The sequence below is a fragment of the Anabas testudineus genome, chromosome 3, assembly GCF_900324465.2.
Source record: "Anabas testudineus chromosome 3, fAnaTes1.2, whole genome shotgun sequence".
Classification (NCBI taxonomy): domain Eukaryota; kingdom Metazoa; phylum Chordata; class Actinopteri; order Anabantiformes; family Anabantidae; genus Anabas; species Anabas testudineus.
In genome coordinates, this window is record NC_046612.1 from 11,172,706 (window position 1) to 11,200,406 (window position 27,701).

The following is a 27,701-nucleotide window of genomic DNA, read 5'->3' on the forward strand; positions in this document are numbered from 1 at the left end:
TTAGTAATTTCCAGACAAATTTGTGCATGCTCCTAAAAAAAAAAGAGGGAAATAAAAAAACAAAACAAACGATGTGAGTCAGAGGTCCAGACCACTGCTGAAAACCACACAAGTGATGACCAGTCAACAGTTTTATTCTTCCAAATCATTTTTATTCACCTTTTTGTGACTTAATTCCATGTGGAATAAAATAATGTGACAGTATCTCGGGATATTTCCACATGTAATCAAGGAAGAATGTGTATAAAATAATACTAAGAGCATACAACCTTATCTCATAACATTCTGTAAAATATTGGCATTTACTAGATTTATTATGACTATAAATATAAACACTCATCATCCAGAAGAAGCATTTCTGAAATCTCTCCTGACACCAGCCGAGCGAGAGCAACAGATATGAGATAAGTCTGGTGCCAGAAATGGACGGTATAGTGCTGTGAAAGTTAAGGCCATTTTCGGAGAGACTGTCATTGGCAACACGTACTGTAGGCAGCTAAACCCTGAACAAAACGTCTGTCAAAACCCAAACACAGGACAGCTAAGATAAAAGAAGCAAGAGGAAACAAAAGAAGATCCAAAAAATAAAGATGAGGAGCACAAACTCAGGCAAAAACCTCCAGACTCCAATAAACCTCTGCACACACAAAATAAAAACAAAAACAAAAACACGAGCTTCTCTAGGCAAACATGAGTTGTGACCACTGATTCAATGTGTATATGAGATTGTCCGAGAAAAGACAATTTCCTCCATGAGGATGAAAAAGGCCTAAAAAAGGCTTAAAAGCAGTTGCTTTTACATTCTTAAATATGGACCTTCCACTGGTGAGAAAAGATTAGGTCACTGTATCCAGACCAGCAGGTTCTCTTTTTACATCTAATTCAGTTAAACCCCTCAGGTTTTCTTTGACATTTAGGACAATGTAACATGGGAAATTCATTCTTTGGTTACACTGATCATAACAAAGACTGTGAGAGGAAGTGTTTTGGTTTATAGATCGATAGATTAAGAATCAGCAATCTATAATGTTTGAATATGTATTTTTATCTTTAGAAGGATCCTCTTTTGCACTGGCACTGTGAGGTGCCACACACTCAAATAAAAGCCACAATTCATGAATCAGGTGAGATATTTTAAAGGAAAATACCACTGTTTTTGCAAGTATCAGCCCCTCATCTAGAAATCCTAAGATTTTTGCTGATTAATTTCAGATCCATGCGGTAAACCATTCTCTGTTCAGATGAAATGCTTTGCTAAATCCTGATTTACACAAACAACAAACACTGTTCCACATTTGCCAGAAAATTAATTGTGTTGATTTTGGACGCCTTCACGCTTATTAAAAGACAAAAATTTGAATGATTTTCAGGACTGTTTACTGCAGATTTGGGGTTTACTGTGGATTCATACGACTCTAGCGAGTTTGAAAACTCTGCCAATAAACTGTACAGTAATGACTAAAATCCAATGCCTGAAAAAATGCATCCAACAATCAAAACTGACTTAACATGGAAAATGCAATGTATTTGTGATTTGTAGTAATTCAGATGAACAACACTGGGATGGCCCTTTAAAGTAAACCGTATGTGGAGGGGTAAAAATACCTCATGCTTAACCCCCTTAAACGACTGTTGTCACAAATGTCACAAAATATGCTCACAAGTATTCGTAAGGTCATTCACAAACACACACTCATGAAAAGAACAGTGGATACTGTCAAAATCTTGTTTTGGATTAAAAATCTTTCAAATTGAAACAAACTAAAAACTGCTTCCAAATAAGATTATTTTTTTCCTTACATCCTAGAAGACACGCATATATGCAAAATACATCAATTAGAATAATATTTGTAATATATACCTATTGCATTTTAATATTTTTATGTTGTGTGTATGTACATTACTTTATGACACTGTGTACAAATGCAACATTTTGAATGCTGCAGAGAAAGGTCTGTAACACTAAGTGAAGATTTTACAATGAACTCTGATCTAAACATCCTACTGCTGCCTACAACTGCATCTGTTGCGTTAGTGAGGTCTGATAGTCATTAAATGTGCAGCTCAGGTGAGTACAGTGTGAGGTGGGTGGCCAATACCTCTGCAGGTAAGAGGCTGGGAAAGTGTTTGTGTCTTCCTATGTCCATACAAGTCACGGACAAATTACACTGCTGATCTTTAAAGCCACGTTTGACACCAGTGGCTGATGGGTAAAATGACTGCAAGTGGCTGAGTCTCGACCAACACTACTCATAATGCAGCCTCAAGTAGTCAACACCCTCGCACTTCATCTTTCATCCCATCAGAAATAGTAAGGTTTGTGTCCAAAGGCACCTCAACACTGATTTGTGATCGGAGACCATGAAAGTGAGTTCTTGTGAGCCATAACAGCCTGACGAGACCAAACGTTAGCATTCTCAACTTTCCCAGCCTGGCTGGAACAATCAATACAAACAAAGTAGATAGATACACAGATAGTAGGTTCTCTCCAAACTTTAGGCAGAGTCATGTCTGAACACCAAGCAGCAGCAAGTCCTTCCCATCCAGCACCTGAAGTATCATACTGTTGTTTTTTTAAGAGCGAGTAAATGGTGTCACACTTATGACCGACTTGCATTGGAGGAGTTCACAGCCACGATTTAACAGTATTTACATGTGACAATGGGGTTATTTTTATGAGCAGGAACCTGGGCAGCTGAGGAGGTTATGTGAATGTGAAACCCTCCAAATGTGTCACAAAAAAAGGATAACACCAAAACTATGACATCACTAGAGAATCAATAAGTCCTGATAAGAATTATACAGATATTTAAAAATTTTACTCAGAGAATCTGAATTGTGAAGTCAATTTTCATGGTGGCACTGAAACAAGCGAGTAATCTTCAGAGCTCTGATGTTCAACAAGACAAGTAAAGCCAATGTTGGGTTAATACAGGATGAACATGATATCTCACCTTGTAAGGTGTCATTTGAACCAAATCATTTGTGCTCAGTGTTATCCTTTAATTTGGTGTTTACCTACATTGAACTTTGAAAAGCTAAAGAAAATCTCAGGAGGCAGCTGGTTGGTCAGATGCATAGACCATGTGACCCTGAGGGCCCATGTATGTCCATGCTGCTCATGCATGTGTTCGTGCGTGTGTGCCTTAGAATAGGGTGTAGTCAGCGGGGTACATAACGGGGAGCAAATTCTCACTGAAGGTGGCGCAGTGTGTCCATTGAAGCTGTCGCATAAGCTGGAAAACAAGGAGCAGGAAATAAGTCACAGATGTATTTTTAAATTATTCTACAAAGTCTTTGGAGTGTTAACAGTAAAAACATCCATCAAGTTTCTTATTGTGTTGCTGCCATATCTCTCATACCTGAATGCAGTTCTTCATGTTCTCCTTGCTGGGCTTCTCCTCCACCATCTTTGAGGCATATTTTAAAGCTCGGCCGTACATCTTGTTCACAAGAGCGTGTTTATAGGAAAACATCAGCACCTGAGTGGTGAAAAAATACACAAGGTCAAATGGGTTAAATCCACCTGGTATTTTAATGTCGTGTTGGACACGTGCACTCACGGGCTGATCGATCACAGCCAGGATAACGTTTTTTTGATGCTAACCCCTGTATTTATGTATATTCGGCACAGTTTGCTCACCTTGGAGTCAGTCAGCTCTGCCCACTTCTGCACCTCCCAAAATGTATCCATCAAAGCTTTAGTCACATTGTCATCAGAACTGCTGGTCACCAGCTCCCCAACCTCCTCTGCTGCTTCCTGATCCGTAGCAACAGCACCAGCCCCCTCCTGTGGTGCGGGGGGAAGCAGGAGCTGATCAGCCAGAGCACAGCCTTTCCTACACAGAGCATCCAGCAGAGATGACTTCTGCTTCTCCATGTCACTGAAACACAGACGTTAGGACAGGTCACAATTAAAGACTCCATGCTCCAGTCCAGGACTTTAGGATAATCAACTCAGGCTTGTCCACACTGAATACTAAATAAACCAACCACAATGTGAGGTGGTTCAGGATGTGGATGACTCACTGCCTCAGCTAAACAGAAACCCTGCAATCATATCCTATATCAGTTCATGTTCTATGCTTAATACCTTTAAAGGGACAATGTAACTGTAGATGTGTTATTATACTAGTTTGTAATGTTAAATACATAGTCCACTTTTTGTTCTGCTTTCCTCTTTAAAATTATATTTTTAATTTTAGTATTCCTTTATGAAGAACTAATCATGTTCATATTTGTCTATTGATACTTTTCCTCAGCGTGACATACGTCTTGATAGAAGTGGCATCAGGTCGAGGGTCAGTCTTCATGGTGAGGTAAACCGCCAAGGCTGTCTGGTCAATGTTGGAGATGACAATGTCAGCTGCTGATATCACCTCTCTGAGACGTTTACCACGTTCCTAAACATAAACCCAAGACAATGATCAGAGACAGTTGATTAACAGTAAAATGATTCAATGCTTTAAATGAATGCTGGGAGAGCTTCTGTCATTTCTGTTTGCCCTTGCTGTTGTGTATATTTACCTTCTCTGAGTCCAGCTGGTGCAGTCTTTGCACATGGAGTGGAAGGTAATCTGAGTAGCTTTCAATCAGGTCGTCATAAATAGAGCTGGAGTCCAACCTGAGCAGTGAACATGGTTGAGAGAAACCAGAATAAATAAGTAAAAACAAAAAAATATATTGTTGAATAAAACAAATAAGAAAGTCTACACACTTTGTCATCCACTGAATCTTCAAGTCCCTCATTGCTTCTGCAAACTCTTCCTTCACATCTTTCTCTTTGTCTCCTTCCTTGTCCTTCTCCTTCCCTCCATTTTTTGTTTTGTTGGGAGCAGGAATTAAATGATACACAACTGGAACAATATCCTGTTTGAAAATTTAAAAAAAAACATTCATTAGTCAATTTAGTCAGTCAAAAACCAAAACTGATACGATACTGAAATCAAACCCTCAGTTGCTACTCTGCATCAGCATCCCATTCTCACCCTCTTCCTATCAGTGCCAATCTCTGACACCAAACTCCTCTTGAGTTCTGTCTCTTTAAACCAGTAAAGAAAATTGACTTTTGATGCCATTATACAAATTTAAAGTAGAGCTTAATATCAATTTATATTTAAAAATTTTACTGACCACCAGTAAACAATGACTTTTTTATTACAATATATTTACCCACTATAGGAGATTGTTGCATATTTCAATACAGCAATGTGGACATGCGTTGACATGATTAATGCAGTTGTAGCAATTCCTATCTCAAGGTAATGAATAAGCCACTTCCAAATGAGAGCAGTGGACGCTCTGTTGTACAGTGTTTCTAGCTCATCCAGTACCTTTTTAAACTTTCCTTGTCGTTTTGCAGAGGCCTGCCCCTGGTGGTCAGAATAACACACAGTAAGGAAGAGACAACACAAACACACCAAAAAGGATTCTGTCTTTCTTCATTTCATCTTTCATCCTGACCATAATGGGTCTATCCACCTACCTGTCAGACTTAAACATATGGTACGGTAGTAAACAGTGGTGTACATTTTTGTTTCTGACAATCTCAGGTTTCTATCTTGTGTTCACTGACACAACTGTCAACTGTCATGACATTAGTACAATTAGTACTAGTGTGTAAGTGTGTGTGTGTATAATGCTCAAACAATATACAGGTATTCAATAATGCAATGTGTAACAATAACTGAACAAATTGTGATTTGAAAATGATTGCCGTTTCCTTTGCACCGACATAGAAAAGGTAGAAGATATTAAGATGTGTAATCAAACAGCTCACTAGCGGTGTAAAGGTGAGCACTTACAACCCAAGAAGAAGCAAAAATAAACTCTTGAAATAAAACATTTGCTAATGCAAGTTAATGTTTTGCAGTTATTGAATTTTGGGGAATTCTTTGGAACAAATACTTACTATTCAAGTTACATCACACAAGTCATTTACTTTTGTGCCATGTACTTGTAGAGAGGCTAAAGCACTTCAGTCTACTTCATCTTTAACAGTATTTCCACAATTTCTCAGTTAAACAGTCAATAGTCCAGAGAAGATAAGGACACGCTTCAACTTAACCTTGATAGGGTCCAAAGCTTTTCTTATATTCTTTAGTCATCTAATATGAATTACTGCATTATTATTGAATACACAGCTAGATCCACTGTGATCTATATCAGATTTTTTGGAAATGTGAACAAAAGCAAATGAGTGAGAGAAAAAAATGACATGCATTAACCAGAAGAATTGCAACCAGTCTGAAAAGCAACAGAGCAGACTGATCAGCTCAGGACTGAAGGTTTAAAGAAAGGTCAAACGTAAGAGCACTCAAACACTGATCTTTAAACCTGATCCTCAAGAACCCAAGTACTTCACGTATTTAATAACTTAATTCCAGATCAAAATAAAGGATCGGCAGACTGGCTGTGGTAGCCTGCCTTATCCTTTGCCCTATGTGTGTTATAAATTCACAAGATTGAGAAGTGATAAACAAGACTGTGGGTCCGGACGAGCAGGACTGACCAGTGCTCTGAAGAATAGAAATTAACAAAGAACATAGCCACTCACTGCTTTCTTGCCATACTCGCTCTTGGGGACTACGAGAGAACCTGAAAGATAGCATCCTGGACTTGCTCCCTTTGGAATCCTGGAAAAAAAAGAAGTAAAGGGAGAAAGACAACAACAGAGAGAATAAAGACGACAGAAAATTCACATCTAATATTAATATTGGAGGTGGAGTACAGTGGAAACTTTAAAATGCTATATCTGAATGGATCTAAAATGTCACAGTTATTAGTTGTCAAATCAAAGGCTTTCCTTTATTATTCTTTAAGGTGGTGTGATACAAAAGAAAGGTCCCTTATCAGCTTGACTCACTTGTCATCTGGCAGAGATGTGACGTAGAAGGGCTGTCTGGCACTGGGGCACAAAATGACAGAGTTTACTTTCTTCTTAGCCATGAGGGCAGCTCGATGTGTTTCGTAGACATCCAGACCGATAGTGGTGGACAGACGATGAGAAACCACAAATGGTAGGTCCTTAAGGCGCTCTAGCTCACTAGACTGCTCATGGCGGACCTGCAGACGCACAGTGTAGTCCCCTTTTTCTAGCTTCAGGGAATACTAAGAAAGTCAACACAGAGGTGAGGTGAGGTAAGGTGAGGTTCATATGTCAGTGTGTTTACAAGTGCTTATAAAGATTACTCAGAGAAACCTAAGGTCCTGACTGTTTTTATTGCAAACATCTCTGAATTTAACAAAGAGACAAACTTATTTAGACTTCTAAAGGCCACTTTGTGTTAGTTTCGGTAACAGGCAGACTCTCTATGCAATTACTTAAAACACCAAGAAGCATTGTTCTGTATAACAAGCTCTCTTTTCATCAGGATGTTCCACTGTTACTTTTCCTGTGTGCAATCTTTTGTCATGCACCAACTACAGGAATGTGTAAACACCTGGGAAATAAACATTGTGTACCTGGTGTGGGTAGGCGTCCCCAGAGCCAAGTAGTCTCTTGTTCTGATCAAACAGCATCCATAGCTGACTGTCAAACTCTGACTCATACAACAGCTCACACAACATGGGACAACTGGGCGTTACCTCTCCACTCTTAGGCTGAGGACAGAACAAAAGAATATTATACAAGAGTAAATAAAGTAAAAAACATCAGCATTTATTTCTCATCTGTTGTGCTGAGAAGATAAGGACACACTTTAACTTGTCCATGCAAGTCAGTGCAAGTGAGTACCTGGTGAAAGCTGTAGGTGAGGATAATCTCATAGAGTTGTCTGTTATTGGGTAGAACATCCCTCACTCCCAGGGCTTTTATCTTTGAACTTACAGGTCTAAAACACCAAAACAACAACAGGCATCATACACTGTACTGCACTGCTATCAAACAACAAAACGTATGTTTGTGGGAGCGCCCTTGTTGTCACATGGTTACAGCACATGCCTGCTTACCTGAGGGGCTGAATCCAGGACTTGAGGGTGATAGTGGGGGACACCTCCTCATACCTCAGAGGCGACAACACATCAAAACTTGTCACTCCCTCTGAGGCGTGCTAGGCAAAGTCAAAAGGGAGTTAGAAACAGAAAACTGATATTGTCTGTCCTAAAGCTTAAATACTTTGGTGTGCTCTTCTTACTAAGTGCAGAGGTGAAGGGGAAGTGTTGAGTCCATGGAACGCGATGCTGTAGTCCACTGTGACCTCACCCAGGCTTGCCCACCAACGTGCAATGCACAACTCTACTACCCTACCTGACTGGAGGAGAGACAAAACACACAGAAATTAGTCCACCATTATGTTAATAAGTTAAGTATGCATCTACAAAATAAAGTGTCTTCCTGGCACTGCAGGACCAGATCATTAGCCAGAGAGAACAAGTAACTTACTTTAGCTGAATCTAGCCTGTTTAAACAGTGACTTAGATATACATACCAGCACAGGAAAAGCCTCAGTTAGTGAGCCTCTTTCCAACAATGAGGAGAACTTGTAGAATTCATTAGCTCTGTAGGCTCTCTGTTTGACCAGATGCACTGCATGGAGAACAAACTTTGACGACACATCTCCCGAATTAGACGTCAGAGTGATCTCTGCAGGTTGGAGAAGGGGACAGAGATGTGAAAAACAGAACAAGGAGAAGAGACAATGTAGATGAATAAAGAGGTGGAACCAGAAAGTGTAGAAAGAATGCAGGCAAAGATAAAAATCATTAAAGCTTAAAAAAATAATGATTTTTAGTATGGCACACTTTAATCATGATCAACTATATTCAAAGCATATCACTGATTTAACATATATCTACTGCTGCTTAAAAAACAAATAAATAAAAAAAAAACACTTAAAACATTTATTGTCATTGCTCACAAAAGCACCTGCCTTATTAGTCCTGGAGACACTTACCTGCCCAGGTGGCTCCCTGAGGAACAGTGATGAAGTGGCGTCTGATCTGGCCTGGTCTGAAGTGGACGTCTGTGAAACACACCTCCTGATTACGACTATCTGTCACTCTGTCAGATGGAAGAGAGACAACTATGAGACACAACACAAATACTAAACTCTCATTAAAAGTGGAAAGTCTCTTGGTACATACTTGGTGGGGATAATAACTGTAACGGGAACTCTGAACAGTGGGCCGCAGGAAGGTGCTGCTGTGTCATAACCACACACCTAAAACAACACATCAATGATCAGATTTACATGAACACACACACAAAAACAAAACATCCATCTTTTTTCCTCTTCTCTGGCTGCACCCAAAAGTCAAACTTCTTGATTTCTACACTAGGCTCACACAGCACTGTCATTATATCAAATCTGTGAAGGTGCTGAACCACAAGGGGATGATGCGTGCAATAACACTGAATAGAGCATGATGTGCTTCCAAGGAGATGAACTGAAATGTCTGTTTTTTAACAGCACATATTTGTTTATGTATGAAGTGCCAGTATGTTACATTAAATGGTAGCATCCCTTCCTTTACAATATTATACAGCGCATTCGGAAAGTATTCACATTCTACAATACCCCAGAATGACAATGTGAAAGATTGATGTTTTGAATCTTTGCAAATTTATCAAAAATAAAAGCAAAAAAAAAAAAAAGAAATCACATGTACATAAGGAATTCACCGGCTTTGCTAAGTACTTTGTTGAAGCACCTTTAGCACCAATTACAGCTTGAATGTTTTTGAGTGTGATGCTGCAAGCTTGGCACACCTATTTTTGGGAGTTGCTGAATCGGTTTGTCTAGGCTCTGGCTGGGCCACTTGAGGACATTCCCAGCGTTTTCCTGTACCCACTCCTTTGTTATCTTGGCTGTTACTAGGGTCGTTGTCTTGTTAAAAGGTGAACCACTGACCCATTCTGAGGTCCAGATCGCTCTGGAACAGGTTTTAATCAAGGATGTCTCTGTACATTGCTGCATTCACCTTTCCCTTGATCCTGACTAGTCTCCCAGTTCCTGTCGCAGAAAAACATGCCCACAGCATGATGCTGCCACCACCATGGTTCACTGTGGGGATGGTATTGACCAGGTGCTGAGCAGTGCCTTGTTTCCTTCAGACATGACACTTGGCATTCAGGCCAAAGAGTTAAATCTTTGTTTGATCAGACCAGTGAATTTTGTTTCTCGTGGTCTAAGAGTCCTCCAAGTAACTAGCAAACTTCAGGCAGGCTGTCATTTGCCTTTTACTTCATTTTGCTGTACCCTTCCCCACATCTGTGCCTCGATACAACCCTGTCTCAGTGGTCTACAGACAATTCCTGGGACTTCATGGCTTGGTTTGTGCTCTGACATGCACCTGATGTGTATGCCTTTCCTTTCCTTGTCCCACAGGTGGACTCCAAACAAGTTGTAGAAACATCTCAAAGATGATCAGTGGAAACAGGATGCACCAGAGTTCAATTTTGAGTGTCATGGAAAAGGCTGAGAATACCTATATATGTGTGTTTTTTTATATTTGTGTGTCCCTACCTCTGTGTAGTGCACTCCCTCTCTCAGTCCCACAGGATCGATGCGCACGTTGAAATGACGACACTGGTTCATCAGCTCTAGATGAGAAGGGCACTGGACCCATGTGGCACCACATGTGAGAGCCAAGTGTAGCTGTAAGGATATTCGCTCAGAGTTTCCTGTGAGACATTTAAAGATGACAGAATAGAAACAATACCATATGTCATCACTAAAATCCAGTGTTGTAAAGGAAATTTATAATCATGCTACCAAGTGTGCACTATACCTGTGTTCTCCGGGAAGATAGGTTCAATTCCTACTCCGTGATCTGAGGGTGCAAGAATTTGGGCTGGGTCCCTGAGGTAGATGCCTCTCTGTGTTCCCACACTTACTGAGAAGCCTAGCTGGCTTGTGGGTAAAGAGGCATGTTGAGTGAGGTAGTCTAATGCCCTGTCCACCTGAAAAAAAAAAAGCACAGACACAACAAAAAACTTTACAAAAAAAAGAGACATTTCAAATTTACACAAGTAAATGTATCCACTAAAGCGGCTGTAGTCAAGTTACCTGGATTATTCCGTGGCCCTGTGCAAACACCTCAATGTCATCAACCTTCAGAGCTGTATTTTCAAGCGCTCTCCTCACAGCAGGAACAGAGGGCTGTATCCCACTCTGCTTCAGTCCTATATCACACAAAATCACACCCAACCATCAGATTTGGATTTACTGTATGCACACTTCTATCCATGCAATACTGTATATTCCCACATCTAGAATCAAACCACTACACCGGACACACCTGAGAGGATCAGTGCAATGCCTCCACAGGCATTAGGGGATGACATGGAGGTGCCGTTCATCAGCTGGGTACCACGAAGAGTCCAATTGGGTACAGATGCAATTGCCCCACCAGGGGCACTGATGCTGACCCCAAGGGCTCCGTCTGTGCTGGGGCCTCTAGATGACCAGGTGTAATGGTTGGGAGGCAGTTTCTCCCTCAGAGAATATTCTGCTACCATCATGTCTGGAGTTACATATGCTCCAACGCCTGTGAAGTAAAGTGTGTAGAAAAAATAGAGTACACATCTACAGTACATGGGTATGTTTTTCTACCATAACTTTAATTTCAATTTATATTATTAAAACATTATTAAAAAAACATATTTGCATCAATCTGTGAAGCTGAAAAACAGCAATTATTTTTATTTTGCTGAACTTTCTGTTTTGGTTGGTTATTATCTCCCACATACTTTAGATGTCATCACAAGTATTTATATAACTGTGAATAAATAGATTTATTTTAATCAGCGTATATACCTATGACGCTGCTGGTTGTTCCCCCAGGGCAGCCAACTGTTGATAGACATGGGCCGTTGTTTCCTGCGCTTGAAACAAATATTACATTGTGCTTCTGGACAGCCTCTGTGATCACCTCGCAAATCCTCCTGAAAAATAAAATAAAAAAAATAAGTGGCCTCAAGTGTACAACACAAAATTATGCCACACATTTGCTAAAAGTGTACAGTACTTACCCAGAATTGGGCCAGTGGGTGGCTTCCCCATAGCTATAGTTAACCAGGTCACACTTATAGTTGATTACTTCAATCATCTTTAAGTCAGAGAGATAGGCTTTGAATGGTCAAAAAACAAACAACATATAAATACAATGGTAAAATGTGAAAGTTGACAAGGGAGCATACCGCTCGTATGAGTCCTGTGCCTGTTTCCATGGTGCTGAGGCGGGTGTCTCCAATCTTCAGAGCCAGGATTTGTGCACCAGGTGCCACACCATTACGCTCTGGTTCCTCTGGGAAGTAACCTGAGGCAATACTTGCCACATGTGTCCCATGAGCACCTTTAACAACACACAAGTCAGTTAAATGGGATGTAATGGTGAACTTCAGCATATTATGCAGCTTTCACTGGTAAACCTAGTGGTAACTCTCCATCTCTATGATTTTAGCGTTATCTGACTAAACCTTAACAAATCTACCTTAAGACTGATTATATAGTGGGATGCCTCACCTCCACTTGTGACGATGCAGAGTGTATTGCCTTCATCATAAATGTTAACAGAGTAATTAAGCATCTCAGCATTTCCTAATGTGGCATACTCCTGTCTCTCTCTGTAGGAGCAGAGCACAGTGCACTGGGACAAGTCTCCACACTCTGAAGTATCCACTACAGCTCTAATGAGAACAAAATGGAGACCAATTAGTACGAGCAGTAAACTTATAAAAGAATGGGTCAAAACATCAGGTATAGACAGGAAAAATGCTGGTGTGGGTACCTCCATGTGACGCCATCGTGCCAACTCACACAATCATATACAGGACCAGGATCACTGTATTTTTTTTCTAATGATGCCAGCAACTCTGACTGACTCTGCAGTTCTTCTTTCTGCAACTTTTCCACCTAAAGAGAAAGCAGTATAAATGATATATGCAACAGAGATGTGAAAAGCACAATAATATGACCAGCAACCTCAAGAAAATGCTGATGAGTATGTAAAGATTTGAACATTGTTAGTCTGACCTGTGAGGGTGTTGGGTGAGAGAGGTCAAACTCTTCTGTCTTGCGACAGACCTCAGCAAGTGCAGCTCTTTGTGGAGGGTCCCACAACTTCTCCTTTCGTTCTTTCTAGTACACAAAAGTAACAGTGCCTTAACAACGACAGAAGCTTTCAAGGTTTCTCTCCTTTCATTTAAACAATTTTAACAGTGCAAGTCTTATATTATCACATCTATTGTGTTTGGATTGGATTGTGTTATCAGTCATAGGCAGAGTACTGCTAAATCAAAACCACAACAGACCTAGTATAGTAATAATGTCATGTCTTCCCACCTGGATTCTCTCTTTAAGAGCCTTAGGGAAGAACTCATAGCCATTTTTAACTCCAATGCGATACTTCCCTGATGGGTTGACCCAGGCAGGCGGGATCTGGAAGACATAAAAAGACACAGCGTGAGACAGATATGAAGACAGACAGATATGCATAAAGAGTCAGCCTACTGATTGATATCATGTGTAATAAAGCTAGATTTAGAATCTGATACGTGTATTTATTAACATTGATATCAAAGGTGTTTACTGACCTTAAGTGTTCTCCCAGAGAGGCCACTGATTGTCCCATCTTTAGGTTCAGCCACCGTGGTCATGTTCACGTCACCGCTGCCTGTGGTATCGATGATATCAATAATCTTTGGCTTCCCTTCAGTTGTGATCTGATGAAGAAAAACAAAAGCTTTTAATATGAATTTAATTTAAATACGAGTAGGTTAGTAGCAGTGGTCCCTGATCCAGAGGTCAGATTCAGTCTCTGCCCTTTAAAACGATAATGAACCAATGTTACACGTGGTTGGATAGAATTGGTTGATTAACTTAACATAATGACCTTAAATAAACACACGGACACACAATTGTATGGGACCTGGTAAACTCCTATTCATTTATTAACCATTAGTGTTGTGTAGCTAACTAACTTGATTCCAGTGTTACTTGGTAGTTAGCTTGTTACGTCTCACTAACCAACAACTAAAGGTTGTTTTAGCTAGCTATAAAGAACCTAGTTGCCACATTCAGATTAAATTTAACCTACTGACGGGACAAACTCGAAATAAAAAGATTTTAGGGAAAGGGCACGAATTCAAATGCCATGCTAACATACTAATTTCGCCTGTAACAAACCAGTTAACACTTGCTAATTTAGTGGCTTCAATGTACAAGCTAGTCTTGCAAAGAAACACTCTTTAAAAACAGAATAAAATATTTCCTATCAGGTGCTTGGTTTTGACTTAGTGTCATAAAAACTGTACAGTTCCTTGTCACAGTTTTATGTGTCAGCGGGTGTTAAAAGCTAGCTAACGTTAGCTGCCGCCGTTCTGTGACTGTGTAACTGTTAAATGGGAATTAGTTTGGCCTTAGGGTTAGCTTAGCTTAGCGTGCTAGCTAGCACGGGCTAGCTCCTAGCTAACTACCGTGAGGCAGCCGGTCAGATTTACCTGCATGCCGGGAGCACCGGGGTCCACGCCGGTGTCGAGGATAGCGATGAGCACTCCTCGGCCATCGTACTCGGGGAACCTGGTGAGGTAAGATGCGGCGCCGGTTTCTTTTTTGGGTAGGAGGCCGTGGAAGGGGAACGGTTCTTCGGTAGAATGAGCAGCCATGATCAAAAGAGTGACAATGAAAACAAAGCAGCGAAATGGGGAAGAGAGGGACACGGTGGGAGAGACGGGGAGGAGAGCTGGTTAAAGGGGCCGTGTGGCTCTCCGGCACCGCCACATGTGTCTGCAGCGCATATGGACACAAGCGGTGTCAGCTTTACTTTTGATTTTACACCTACTCACAAATCGGAGAATAAAAAAAACATCTTCAAACGTCATTTTGACTCTTTAATGTCTTGCAGCCAAATTTTAAATTTAAATTCAGCCAAATTCCTATTATTGCATCCCACTATCTATTTGTATTATCTAGATGGTTGTTTGTTTCTTCCAGATAACGTAACATACCGGAATAAATCCTTAATAAACAATTAATACAATTTGTATTGAAGGACAGTAAAATATAGCTGATGTGGGTCAGTCTACATCTCTGATTTCTTCTTCTAAAACATGTGATCAGTCATAATCATGTGAGTGTTTTTACATTTCTTAGATACATAATAATTCACACTGACTGAAGAGCGTTGTGTACTGAGTTTAAATACTCTAAAATCAGTACTTTGGAGTATTTTAAGTGTAATTGTGATAGATAGATAGATAGATAGATAGATAGATAGATGCAGAGATGAGATGCTGTGGTTCAGCGCACACAAGGTGGTGCTAACATACCAATAGTTATGTGATCGCTGCACTTAGTACTTCTTTTCCTTTTTTTTTTTTAATTGAAGTCATTCTCAGTAAAGTTTAGCAGTGACCTAATGCTCCTTGGTGGCTTCCTTCTTTCTAATATAAACTACACTGACGATCACATCTGACTCCAGATTTTCACTGAATCTTACATAAATTAAACATAACCTGTTTTGATTTTTGCATTTACGAGGAAAAAAAACAAAAGCTGCAAAAAACCTGGGATGGAAGCGTGGAAATATTACTGTATTACTGTATTTATATATGTTGCACATTTGTTTTTCTGTAACCACACTACTAACCCACAGCATGGCTTGTTTTTGTTTTGTACAGATGCAGCATGGAGCAGGGCTGAAACAATCAAATCAGTCAAATCGAAAATAACAAATCTGATGAACAGGAAGATTGTGTCTATGTGAGTCAAATATACCTGGAGATTTAAATTAAACCTGTACTCTATATTTTTGTGTTTTCCACCAAATCACATGTACACATCTAAGCTTTGATTCATTTTCTTTTCTCTATTCATAGAGATATTATTTGTTTTATCCATAATACCAGGATTAAGGATGCCATCTGTTCAACTCGATATTCTCTCTCTCACACATATATACGTGCACACGTGTATGTTACGATGTGTGGTTATACTACAAGTGGAAAAAACAAACAAACACATACAAACACAGTAGGAAGGGTTAGTTGTAAGTGTACAGTTATTTTAAGTATGCCAACGCCCTTAAACCCTGCTCTTGTGGTTAGCTTGTGAATAATAAAACAGTGGCATCCTTTTTTTTTTTCACTAATCTGCTTAGAATTAGCATCTGCCTTTTCTTCCTCTTTCTGTCAATGGCTCCGCATTGTCACAAACAGACATGCACACACACACACACAAAAAACTTGGTTTGGTGCAATTCATATGTATTTTGCTATGATTTTAAGTAAAAACTTTGTTCTTTTGTTGCGTTTGAAATAAATTGAACTTTGAAAATACAAGAGGCTAATGTGTTTCTCAGTTTTAAATCAATAACACCCAGACACACATGCAGTTAGACGCACAGGCTTGTGGTTTACCACAGGGCGTAGCCACTGTACAGAGATGAGCTGAAATAAGCACATGTCATAAACATCTTTAAAGCTTTATTTTCCTATGTGATGCTGTGCATGCCGCTACAAACAACTCTATTCTTTCCCTCCCTTTTTTGCTTGTAGATATGATACTACTTTGGCTGGTAAGGCATGATAGTGACAGCCCTTGACTCCAGCGCTGTAGTCTTAAATTGTGGTGATTCGACTTGTATTACATCTGTTAATGCAAAGTTATAGTTGAGATGAGCGTTAACGGTTTCCCTGTGGGAAACTTTAAATGAAGTTAGAGTCACTCCCTGATCTTGGCCACTAGCTGCACAAGCCTGCAGCTGACAGGATGTGGCCAACAGAGAGGACCTACATTATTACTGTTTATTACTGCATGCTATCACTAAGTTATTTTGTCAAAATAAATTTGCCTTAAGAGGTTATTTTTAGTATATCATGGTAATTATCTATGAAAATAACCACAGAGTGTTAGAGGAGATACTCAAATGCACACAAGCCACTTTTAACTGCGTCACTGACATGCACACACAGACACAATATGCACATTCAGCCAGTAGTGGAAAAAGTACTTGGGTCATTTACTTAAAGTATAAAAGCTATATGTCCCTCTGAAGTGTAGTGGCATACAAGCAGATGTAACATAAAATGAAAATACTCTTCTTGAGCAGTATCTAACAGGTTAAGAGGAGAGATGAGACACATAACCTAATTAGATTTAGAGCTGTTCTAAAGGAGTCAGAGCTAATCCTGACTACTTGGCCAGCAGCATAAAGACCACAGTTAACTGTCATTCCTGTTAGAGAGATTGTCCGACTGCGCTTTAAGTCCCACATCTTAGCTGGGTTGGGCTTGGCCAGCTGGGTTTGTAGAGTGTTCCAGACCAGAGTCATGCTATTTTCAGGAATGTGGTCATAGTGATCTCAGAGGTATGGGCCAATAGGCTCGAGTGTAGTGTGACGATCACCCTGCAGCTTTCACCTGAATGGATCTTAAATCCTGTCCCAATATCCCTCCCACCAAGAAGGCCAGCACCTTGGCCATTGTGCTGTTAAATTTGGCCCAAGATTAGTAATGAAAATAGGGAACACTTATTCTGTCCACGCTATTGCTGTCCTGTTTTGTGACTGCCTTTAAGAACATTTCCCTTTTAGCACTATAATGACATTGGCCATGGCTGTTATTTTTGCATTCACTCCCTTTTCTCTCTATCGTCAGGATGGTTTAATAATATGTTTAGTTATGTTTGTGTGAAACTCTGAAAGACACATGCTTGATTCCTCAACCTGAAAGTATAAGAAAGATGTGTGAACCATAAAATATAGATGATCTCAGGGTGGTTGAGGATGATGTTGAAGAATGATCTTAGGAAAAGCATCAGATCATTTGTGTCTCAGACATAACTGTTAAATCATAACTTATAGTATATAACTGTGTATATAACTTTTTTACATCTGCACCCTAATTAGTGGAGCCCTTATAGGGTGAATGGCACCACTCAACAGGAACAGATGATGTGTTGCCAATTCTCAGAACAAGAGGATACAAATTAAATGCTGATGCAGGGGAGTAATGTGACCTAGCTCCTCAAGAGCCTACAACTGAATCTTTTAAAATCATTAAACATAAGGAGCTAGTTGTTGTCATTCAGTCTAGCCATCCTCATGACGCTACAGCAAATGTATGGAGGGCGATTAGTGCCAACAAGAAGCAATAACTTTGTCACCATATATGAGGGGTGATTAATGCCAAACAGGAAAGAAGAAGAGAAGTAATGTTCTGTGTCACATTACTTTAATGAGGTTTGGTTGGTCAGATATTTAAGCTTTACAACACAGATATATGTTGACAGGTGGAGTTTTAATGTGTTGGTAGCTATTATACATTAAGTACTATTAAGTCTCATAACCATACATACTCTGGTACCTTTGACAAGAGGCATGGCATTCTGACGTGAACTTTAAGAAACAGTCTATAATTCTTGCAAAATGACATGTAAAGTACAAGATCTTTGGAGGTTTGACAGAAGCTTTCTCCCTCTATTTAGCTAATTCTTATTTAGTTGCTAAATTCACCAAATTTGTTATTTGGTTAAAGATTAAACCTAATGGGTAGTACAGAGGCATTTATTTGTTTTGGCTGTAGCAGTAACATGTAATATCTTTATTATACTGAATCATATATTGACCATCATATGTCATCGTAAAAGAAAAACACAAAGTTTAAATATTTTTATCTGACGGCAATGCTACAGCCATTATATTCTCCCTTTAAAATTTTTCTTGTAGGGCAGAAAGTTTATTTATGTTTTAGCAGGCAAACACAGTGTGCTGCAATGTTAGATTGACACCAACTGGAAGGCTGCCAGAGTTTAGTGTTCATCAAACAGTTCATTTACATGCACTCAAGGAACCAGATTACAGTGAGCTTTCTCATAAAAAAGTTGATTTCTTAAGTGTCTTAAAGGGGAAATCTGGTTACCGTAACCGGAGTAGGAGTAGAAGAACCTGATTTCTTTAGGTATGTTTCTCCGGAAAATGCTGATTACTCTGCCATGTAAACGTGTAACCGGGTTTCTAATTGACTTTCTGCAAGAGTGCATGTGCATAACAAAGGCTGCCTACACTCACCACTCTACTACTCTCAGCTGAGAGGAGCAGCTGGATGAAAGGGGAGATCAATACACAGAGAAACGCAATCTCGTGTTTAATCAAGTCCGCCCAAAATTTAAATAGAACTGAAACCAACACAAAACTCCCAGTAGACATCTAAATAAGTCACTTTTCACTGTGCATTACTTCAATTCAGACATGTGAAAGTGAAAAAGTGATCAGTGATCAGTCTTTTCTGTCTCCATTTAGCTATGGACCATGCTTCCAAAATCAGCCCAGGGCAGAAGAGAAATCAGATTACGATTTTGCTGCATGTATTCTAGGATTTCTAGTAACCAGGTTTCTTGAGTGCATGTAAACGCACTGAAAAGGGACAGGAGACAAAGTAAACAAACTGTTGTTTGTCATGGTCAGTGTACTTTATTGGTGATTTTTGAAGTAAGGGCCACACCAGCACACCCATGACACTGTTCAGAAAGGTAAAATGCAAGATAGGATGTGCATTCATATTTGTAAGTCAAATAAAGAGACTGTAACAGAAGAGCTGAGGGGAGTTGTTACTGGTAGGATAGATGTAAATCAGGTCCCTATCTATGCAGACTGTGCTGTTTTGAAATGTGACTTATTCCATGGAACTAAAGCAAAAGTAGATTCATTCATTTTGTTACAAAACTATATAAATCAAAACTTTGAAAATGTGCAGACACTCATGTCATGATAAATTGCAGCTGTGCTTGAGGGGATAGTACATCTTAGAGCAATTTTAGGAATTACATTTTTATTGTGAATCCAATATACTCGAACCTAAATTATTATCACACAGATTCAATCGACAACAGCGGCACAGATCACCCTCCATACATCCATCCCCATGTGTGGGCGGTGTAATGCAGAGCCACACCTCCACCGCCGCCGCTGCCGCTGCTGCTGCTGCTGCTGCTGCTGCTGCGGGACTCAAGTCGAATCCGGCCGCTTGTTCTCAACCAGCCAGCAGCCAGAGTATGATCGCTGTCCGGAGAGCATAGATGTGCAAAACCCCTGGAATATCCGTGCGCTGGAGAGACCAGAACCGACCACCGTGGAGGACTGTCTTTATTTAGTCGTGTAAAGGGAAAGATCCACGGTGAAAGCATGGCGGTAGAAGAGGAAGGTCTCCGGATTTTTCAGAGCGTTAAAATAAAAATAGGTAAGAAGAAAAATCCCTACCCCCAGTCTGAGCGCCTCAATGGATGGCTCCATATTAACGGGCCAAAACAGGCAGGCAGTGAGGGCTGGAGACTGGAATCACTCGGAAAGGGCTTGTTGTGCGTAATTGGAATTCATAGCACAAGTTTCCCTTTTTGCGCACAGATTGTAAACCGCAAACAAATGTAAAAGAAAAAAAAAATAATAATAATAAGAGAGAGATTTTAAAGCCTTGCGGGACACTGTGGGAATTTGGCAGCTGGCACTGGGATCCAAATCATGTGCGTTAAGAGAGCTGCATATGGAGACTTGAACCAATTGGAGCAGACTGGGTGATATTTAGCTGGCTGTGCGTCAAAAGCTTTATAGGTCCTGTATCAGGATGTGTTTTCTGTACACTTGGATCAAATAAACCTTTCTGACACTTTGGGGACAGTCATCCATTCATGTTATTGCACCCCCTTCTCTCTCTCTCTCTCTCTCTCTCTCTCTGTCCTCCCCCCTTCCCCACAGCCTTATGCTTGTCTAGCTATTGATTGTTAGCCCAGATTTCTATATTTAGACATCTAGCTGGTCTCCAGTGGGTACCCCTGGTTTGTGGTGAATGCATATCTTGTGAATGGAGCCATCCGCCTCATGGAGCCTTGAGGAGGCTGAGCACGGTTTGCAGTAGAGAGAACAGTGTTTTGTGCAATAGATGCAATCAGACATTACTATGCTGACATTATATTAATATTTCTGCTCTATTTCCTGATTATGTAACTAACTGTACATAACTACATGTATCTGGATTTGGATGGATTTCAATTATTTAGGTGTACAAAATGTGAGCAATATCCAGAGTAAAATGTTTATTTGAGATGCTGGAATCAAAACATTTGTATGAATTTCACTTAGAAAAGTATTTCATTAAAATTAAATAATTTTTAATGTAAAAACATTTGAAACAAAAGTCATTTCCTCCGCGGGCTCTGTTATCTCGACTCATTATGGCACGTCTCCTTTTGTTTTCACTGACATCTGGCACCCAATTCATCCTGGCTGTGCTGTCCAGTTTGTTTTGACTCCAAACATGCGACAGAAGGGATGAGCAGTGGGAAAAAAAATGATAATAAACACACATACAAGCTGTGGGGCTGTGGGGCTGTGGGGTTGTGTGGCGATGCCAGGCAGCATTATAAAGAAACATGCTGGTGTCTCTTTTGATAGTGCCACTGATGCAGTAAGTTAGGCTGTGTATTTAAGTTCCTTACCTGTTTTGAATTGGCTGCAGAAAAACAGCTGGGAAGAACCACCCTGAGCCGAGTTTATCAAACAGCCCGTGGCGCTGTGAGATAATATGCCCAAACCTAGAACTTCAGGGAGATATTCAAATCACAAAGGCCTCATTAGTTTGCTGCACTTTCTGAATGAATGTTCAGTCATCCAGTAGCCTAGAGTTCCTGTGACTAGAGCTGAATGACTGGAGGACCTCTTTCCGTCACAGAAACAAGTCTGCACACCAGTCATGTCAGCAAAAAAGGGTGTTGGAGGAAGTAGCCAAATCCTATCCTGCACATTGGAATAGTTAAGCAAGTTCAAACTTACTGATGTATTTGTTTGAGTGTTTGGTAATTTAACCTCTTGTGATTTTGTATAAAACCAGTAGTCCTCTAACCATTAGCCGACTAGTCAGTAACTCTGTTTTTGTAAGTATTATTTATTTATTTATCATTTATAACAATTATGTATTGTAATTAATGATAATTTTCAACAAATTGTTGATTTCAGCCTCTAAAACATGAAAATATTTAGCTTTACCTTGTATTATACTTTTATAAATTGAATATCTGTAGGTTTTTTTGGACAAAGCAAGAAACCTGAAGACGTTTCTCTGGAAGCAGATGGACATTATTCAGTATTTTCTGATGAAGTTGTCAGATAAATGTACTAATAATGTGCGGTAGAAAACAAGAAACATTTCCCTCTGGAGTGTAGTAGAATAGAAGTGGCATCAAGTGCAAATACACATGTAAAATACAAGTAAAGTGAAATGTGCATCTAGTACAGCACCTAGTCACATTCCTCCACAGGCAAAATGTCATTATGTTCACTCTAGAAATAGCTCACATGCTGTGTTAGTATGTGATGACTTGTGATGTCCAATTTAATGGTGTTTGTGAAGCACATTTAAGTTGTCATATCCCCCCACCACACTCTTGAGTTTCCTAAGTGCTTGTTCTTTTGTAATGCCATCCAGTGACAACACTCGAGTTTACTGTGCAGTTACTTAGCAGCAGTCATACTCGCTGTCAGTCTGATCCCCGTGGTGCTCTGCTACCAGTAATGTCTGCGTAACCCTTGCATCACATTGTTTTCATCAAAGTCTTATCCTTCGACATGAGGAATGGAGCTGGCTGATGAGTCAGAGCTGTAACTTTGCCACATATTTGTTGCAGAGAGAGATGGTTTTTAGTGTTGTGCCTTGCCAGGTGATGACTCTTCTGAGTTTCCTGGAGAAACGCGTGAATTTCGGAAACTAAACGGGGCTACTAGGCCCGAGTCAGTACTGTCTGGGGAACACAGGAAACAGGAAACTACCCCCAATTCACTTCCCGATTGGCTGGAGTAGACTACAAAAGAATTGTGTTTTTTCCTGCATGGCAACAAGCTAATACAGAGCAGATGTAGTGAGACACAGAACGAGGGACAGAGGTGGTGTCTCACATACAGAAGCAGGCTGTGCTTCATCTGTCAGCGCTGGGAGAGATGGGACTTCTCAGTGGCACAGCTGGATTTGGGACTTTGCTCTAATTAACAACAACATATGTGAATTTGACTTCTCTGTCACTGCGAGGAACATAGTTTGATCTGTATCTGTGTTTTGATTAACACATCAGCATATAGTTTGGTGCAAATTACTTCAGGCCCCTTTGAAGAGACGTGTAAAAATAAATAACTCAAACAGTTTAAACCACATTACCAGTAAGTGAGTAATCACAAACACATTATGTGCATTCAAACTTTGCTCACACACACAGAACCCTAAGGATACCCTGCAGGGTTTTGGCCTTTAGCAGCAAATGGAGCATTGTTTGTGTAAGTGTGTGCTGGTTTTGGTTTATGCCACGCACACACACATTGACACATAAGCATTCATGCAGCGCATTGCTGCTTTGTTTACGTTTCGATGCTGGGTGGGTAGTGGCAAATTGGGTAGTTAGAGATAAAAATCACAAGCATATCATCGGTGCAGTGAGACTGTTTAGTTGCAGAGCGGTCGTCCATTAAACAGGGTCAGTGGTCGAGGGAGGCTTCATCCTGTCCAAATGTTGAGGTGTCCGAGAACCAGACACTGTACCTCCAAGTTGTAGTCTCTCGAATGGTGTGTGCCGACTGCAATTTGTTGGCTCTTTATGTCTAACATGCATAATGACAATAAAGTTGCATCTTAAAAGGGGTGGATTTTGCACTGGGTGACATGGGAAAAACATCTTGAAACAAGTAATCTTTGTATATTTATATTTTGTTGTGTGAAAGTTAAAGATTTAGATACATCCAGAGTGCAGTCAGATGTCAGCTGATGTGGCCAAGGATATGTTGTTGGATTGAGAGTAGATCTCCACTGACTTGGCATCAGTTCTCCTGAGTCTATGTAGTGCAGTGTGCACCATGTTGTTACTATTTAATAATACAAGATAAAGTGAAAATAGTACTCAACACTGAGTGGGCCACAGTTTAAGAAACACTAGATTACATATTGTGTAGAGAAAGGCAAAGTGCTCGGGATCCAGGAAACAGGAGTGGGCGGCTGAATTCAAGCTGCTCAGACTGGATGATTCAGGCCTGTATGAGCCTGGGAGGGAAAAGTTGTTTTTTAGTGACAGAGCCCCCCCCCTCCCCAACTTCTCTTGACAGCTGGCCAACAGAGGTTCCCCAAACTTCCTCCTGTCCAGACTCAATAGGAGATGTGGAGTGACAGAGGGAGGGAGGGGGAGAAACGTTCTAGATCCACAAGACTTATTTAGCTCAAGGGTTCAGATACTGTTAGTTAGGAAGAACAAGTTTAATATGAGACTATGATTACATTATGTTTATGAACCTTACAGTACAGGTGTTTTCATGCCAAGTCCACAATCTCTCTACTAAGTAGCCTGCTGTAAACATGCATGTTGACTGTTTAGATACAGATCTACATTGGATACAGCAGCGCCTCCGGTGCTCAGTAATGTGCCCGCTATGACAAATACCGGGAACAGTGGGAAAGTATTGTCATAGGACCAGCATGCATGGCCTGCAGACGTAAATAAAGGGCTGGAGAGCTCACCCAGAGTGCCACTCCTTCAGGATGTCCTTCAGTTGCCCCGAGGGAGAAGCCGACATGATGCTTCTCTAGAATGACCTCTACCTGCTGACACGTAAAAATGTGCACCCTGCTTCGCAGTATAGAGGAAGTCAAGTGTCAGAATCAGTTACCATATCATTGCTTTGTTGTGAAAAAACTAAATTACAACAGAAAATGACCCTAAAAGTCTGTAGCAAATGACTTTGCTCATTACATTAAGTTTCGCAACAGTGTTACTCTCCTCTGGCAATACCAGCAATGTCATCTTGCTACATAACGGGGACTTAAACTCAACTTACACTCTTATTCTTTCAATATCACACCTCATTATTAGTTTGTTTGTTAAGAGAGAGTTTGACCTATTTATTACCTTTTTTGTTATATATGAGTATTATGTGAATGATGCATTTAAAATCTGGATGGATAGGGACCTGTTCAGTCCTTACAGGCCATACAGGGCTGTAAAACTAGCTCCCTCCATTCAGCCTCTGCTGGTACTTCTAACTACACTCCACCGTGACACCACGCTGGTTTGAAAGATTACACCCACATCTTGAACGAGCATACCAGGTTTCTGACTCTGACGTCTAAATGTGAGCTGATTTTAAAGCTGATTTCCCCTTCGCTGCATATGTCTTTGTTGTGTTGTGTTTGTGGCTGTAAGTTTACTTAAGACTAACGAATCTGTGTGATTATTAGCTCTAGGTTGCTGGAGACGGAGAGTGAGATTGATCAGTAACTGAACACAGAAACCGTGGCGTGCAGCACACCCAGTCTTTAAATGTAAACTCTCTGTTTTTTCCACGTTCTTCCTCCTCATGCTGTTGTGGTTGTGTGGAAACCTGAGCGCAGCACGGCTTAGCTGGTTATTATGCATGGTGGATAATTTGTGACAAGATGCATTTAATTTTAAAGTGACAGGTAGTAGTGCTGCTGCTCCTGCACATAATAAGTAAGTGAGCTGTATGACAGAAATCGTAAGTACTCATGAGACTGTCAACGAATGTGTAATTATTATGTGCAACTATCGTGTAATAATCACATCATAGTATCATTATTATTAGGTGTAGATTATGTAGTTTTACTTGTTATGAGGAGTGTAAATGAACCTGAATGCTGTACAGGTTGTTTTGCTGCAGATCTGATTATTTTTTAATCCACACAGACGTGTTTGAGAGGATTTGTGAAAATTAGAAAAGATCATTAACTGATTTTGGGGGTAACCAGGAGTTAACTCTTTGACTGAAATACGTTTGTGTGTAATATATTAGCCAAGGGCTATGGCTAATTCAGTAAATACTCTCCACGTGATACTGTATCTCATGCATACCATATAAACATATGGAGATGGCAGCGGATCAGGAGGTAGAAGGATCGTCCACTACTTGTGAGGAGGGCGGTTTAATTCCTGGATTATGTTGAAGTGTCCTTGGGCAAATGGTGAACCGCTACTTGTCCCTGGTGCCTGGCCATTGGTGTGAGTGTGTATTGTATGTGTGAATGGGTGAATGAGAAGCTGGGTGAAGCTTTATTTAATTACTGATGAAATAGAAAGTTCAGGCCATTTGCCATTTTATGCGTCATGAAAAATGAGGTGGAATCTTTTTTATCTGACCTTTCTGACCTTTTACTTACTGTTAGGCCCAGAATCTTTTATATTAAACATTCAGCTCGTGTTGACTTAATTAACTTTACGAAAAGTCTCACAGGACAAATGGTTCAAGTTTTCTTTCCTACTTTTTATAGACTAGTAGCTAGTAGTAGATACAGAGATGATAATAATGCCATGTTGTAGCCCTAGTTTAAATGATAAATATTTTGCTATTGGATCGAAGCCACTGCTTTGAGTATCAACAGAATAGACCTGTATTTGTGTATATAAGTGTGTGTGTGTGTGTGTGTGTGTGTGGGCATGATGTTTTCATGTGTCATTTTCAGAAAGACGCCAACGACTTACAGTTTTGTTTCAGTTCTTATTTTGACTCTCCACTTGAAATCATCAAAGAAGCCGAGCAGCAACAGTGGGATAATAAATTGTGTTCAGACGTTTCGCTCCTTCTTTTGTTTCTCACTGCGTCTCTCTGTGTCTCACCCACACACGCGTGCACACTCAGGGGTAACGGGGGATGTTCGCTGCTTTTAAACTACATCTTGGTTCCAGTTGAAATTCCTTTCTCCTCATCTCATTTCCTGTTGTAGCTTTCTCCAAAGCTAACCATTCTTCAGCTTTCTATCTGCCTGACTTCTCTCTCTCTCTCTCTCTGGGCTCCTCTCTCACCCTTGATTGACTACACTGCTTGTATTTCCTCAGTAACACCAACAGTCCCCCACCCTGCCCCCTCCTTTCCTTAAAGCCACCGAAAGCATTCACGCTTGTGTATCCCCGAATGTTTTCTTGTCAGAGAGGATTTGTCAGGCCGTTCACACGAGTGTGGACGAGTGAAACTAGTCAGCGGAGGAGGAACAGGGCTGCACATTCACAGCATCCATGACGTTTGTTTCAATCACTTGTGCTTCCTCTTTTCTGAAGCTCTCCCCTTTCTTCGCCTTCGCTTTTCTTCACTTTCTTCTGCGGGAGTGATTTGGGTAGCCTACCTTTTTTTGATGTGTTCAACCACTCCTGTTCACTCTCGCCCTCTTTGGGGTGTTCCTGTCATGATTCTTTCTCTGCAATTCAGCTCAACGCCCATGTGGTTTTTTTTTTTTTTTTTTTGCGTGTGCACACTGCACACATGCACATGCAGTGTCTTTTGATACTAGGGCAAGATATTCTCCAAGGGCAGCTGCAGTGTTGTTTGATGAAAATAGAAAGCTTGCAGTTGCTGTTGTGTTTTATTTTATTTTATTTTATGTTCCATTTATTTTGAATTGTAAGAGAAGAGAACGAGAGAAAATTCACCCTTGTGGAGAAAGAAAACGGTGGAGAAATAAAAAGGGGAAGGACCAGAAATCAGGTTAAAGCAAATTTTTAAAAGGAAAATGAAAGCAACTATGTAAGACAAACACTGTAAAAAAAAACTATGACAGTATGATGGGTAGACTGAAACAGAGGATTACAGAATAGAATCTAATGTTTTGAATAGCAGGTTACTGGAAAGGCTTATTCTTTCTGTTGTAACTAAATTACCTCTCCACCAAACAGAAATGCACAAATATGCAAAACCGAAACTTGAAACTTGTGGTAAACTTGTGGTAAACT

General features: G+C 40.3%; 2 protein-coding genes across 3 annotated transcripts in view; one reads left to right on the top strand and one right to left on the bottom strand.

Annotated features, from left to right (window-relative positions):
* Positions 1-118: 118 nt before the first annotated feature.
* tpp2 (tripeptidyl peptidase 2) lies at positions 119-14,705 on the bottom strand. 2 transcript variants are annotated; one of them, XM_026378175.1, is made up of 29 exons: positions 14,444-14,705; positions 13,538-13,666; positions 13,287-13,382; positions 12,978-13,082; positions 12,733-12,857; positions 12,468-12,631; positions 12,143-12,297; positions 11,975-12,051; positions 11,760-11,887; positions 11,242-11,490; positions 11,010-11,125; positions 10,732-10,903; positions 10,467-10,624; positions 9,085-9,161; positions 8,895-9,001; positions 8,430-8,584; positions 8,136-8,252; positions 7,951-8,051; positions 7,736-7,832; positions 7,465-7,602; positions 6,866-7,110; positions 6,557-6,635; positions 5,334-5,372; positions 4,718-4,869; positions 4,528-4,624; positions 4,273-4,403; positions 3,644-3,884; positions 3,363-3,482; positions 119-3,236 (listed from the first exon to the last, which is right to left on the bottom strand). In XM_026378175.1, the coding sequence occupies exons 1-29, from the start codon at positions 14,606-14,608 to the stop codon at positions 3,147-3,149; spliced, it is 3,825 nt and encodes a 1,274-aa protein (XP_026233960.1). In that variant the 5' UTR covers positions 14,609-14,705; the 3' UTR covers positions 119-3,146. The 2 variants fall into 2 exon arrangements, with proteins under 2 accessions (XP_026233960.1, XP_026233961.1); XM_026378176.1 differs by lacking the exon at positions 5,334-5,372 and having other exon boundaries at positions 14,444-14,704.
* Positions 14,706-19,918: 5,213 nt separating this feature from the next.
* The window catches only part of rasa3 (RAS p21 protein activator 3), a 33,949-nt gene continuing 26,166 nt past the window's right edge, over positions 19,919-27,701 (top strand). Inside the window, exon 1 of the mRNA XM_026378085.1 lies at positions 19,919-20,179. Coding sequence (XP_026233870.1) covers positions 20,125-20,179 — 55 coding nt within the window. The 5' untranslated portion in view covers positions 19,919-20,124. The remainder of the gene's footprint in view (positions 20,180-27,701) is intronic.

Bases quoted from the DNA above. Each gene is read 5' to 3' on its own strand.
- tpp2 (XM_026378175.1), bottom strand. From the start codon at position 14,608: ATGGCTGCTCATTCTACCGAAGAACCGTTCCCCTTCCACGGCCTCCTA. The intron at 5,373-6,556 runs GTGAGTGGCTAT...TCTGACCACCAG, and splicing joins GCGAGTATGGCAAGAAAGCA to GGGCAGGCCTCTGCAAAACG. The intron at 3,237-3,362 runs GTATGAGAGATA...CTTGTTTTCCAG, and splicing joins ACATGAAGAACTGCATTCAG to CTTATGCGACAGCTTCAATG.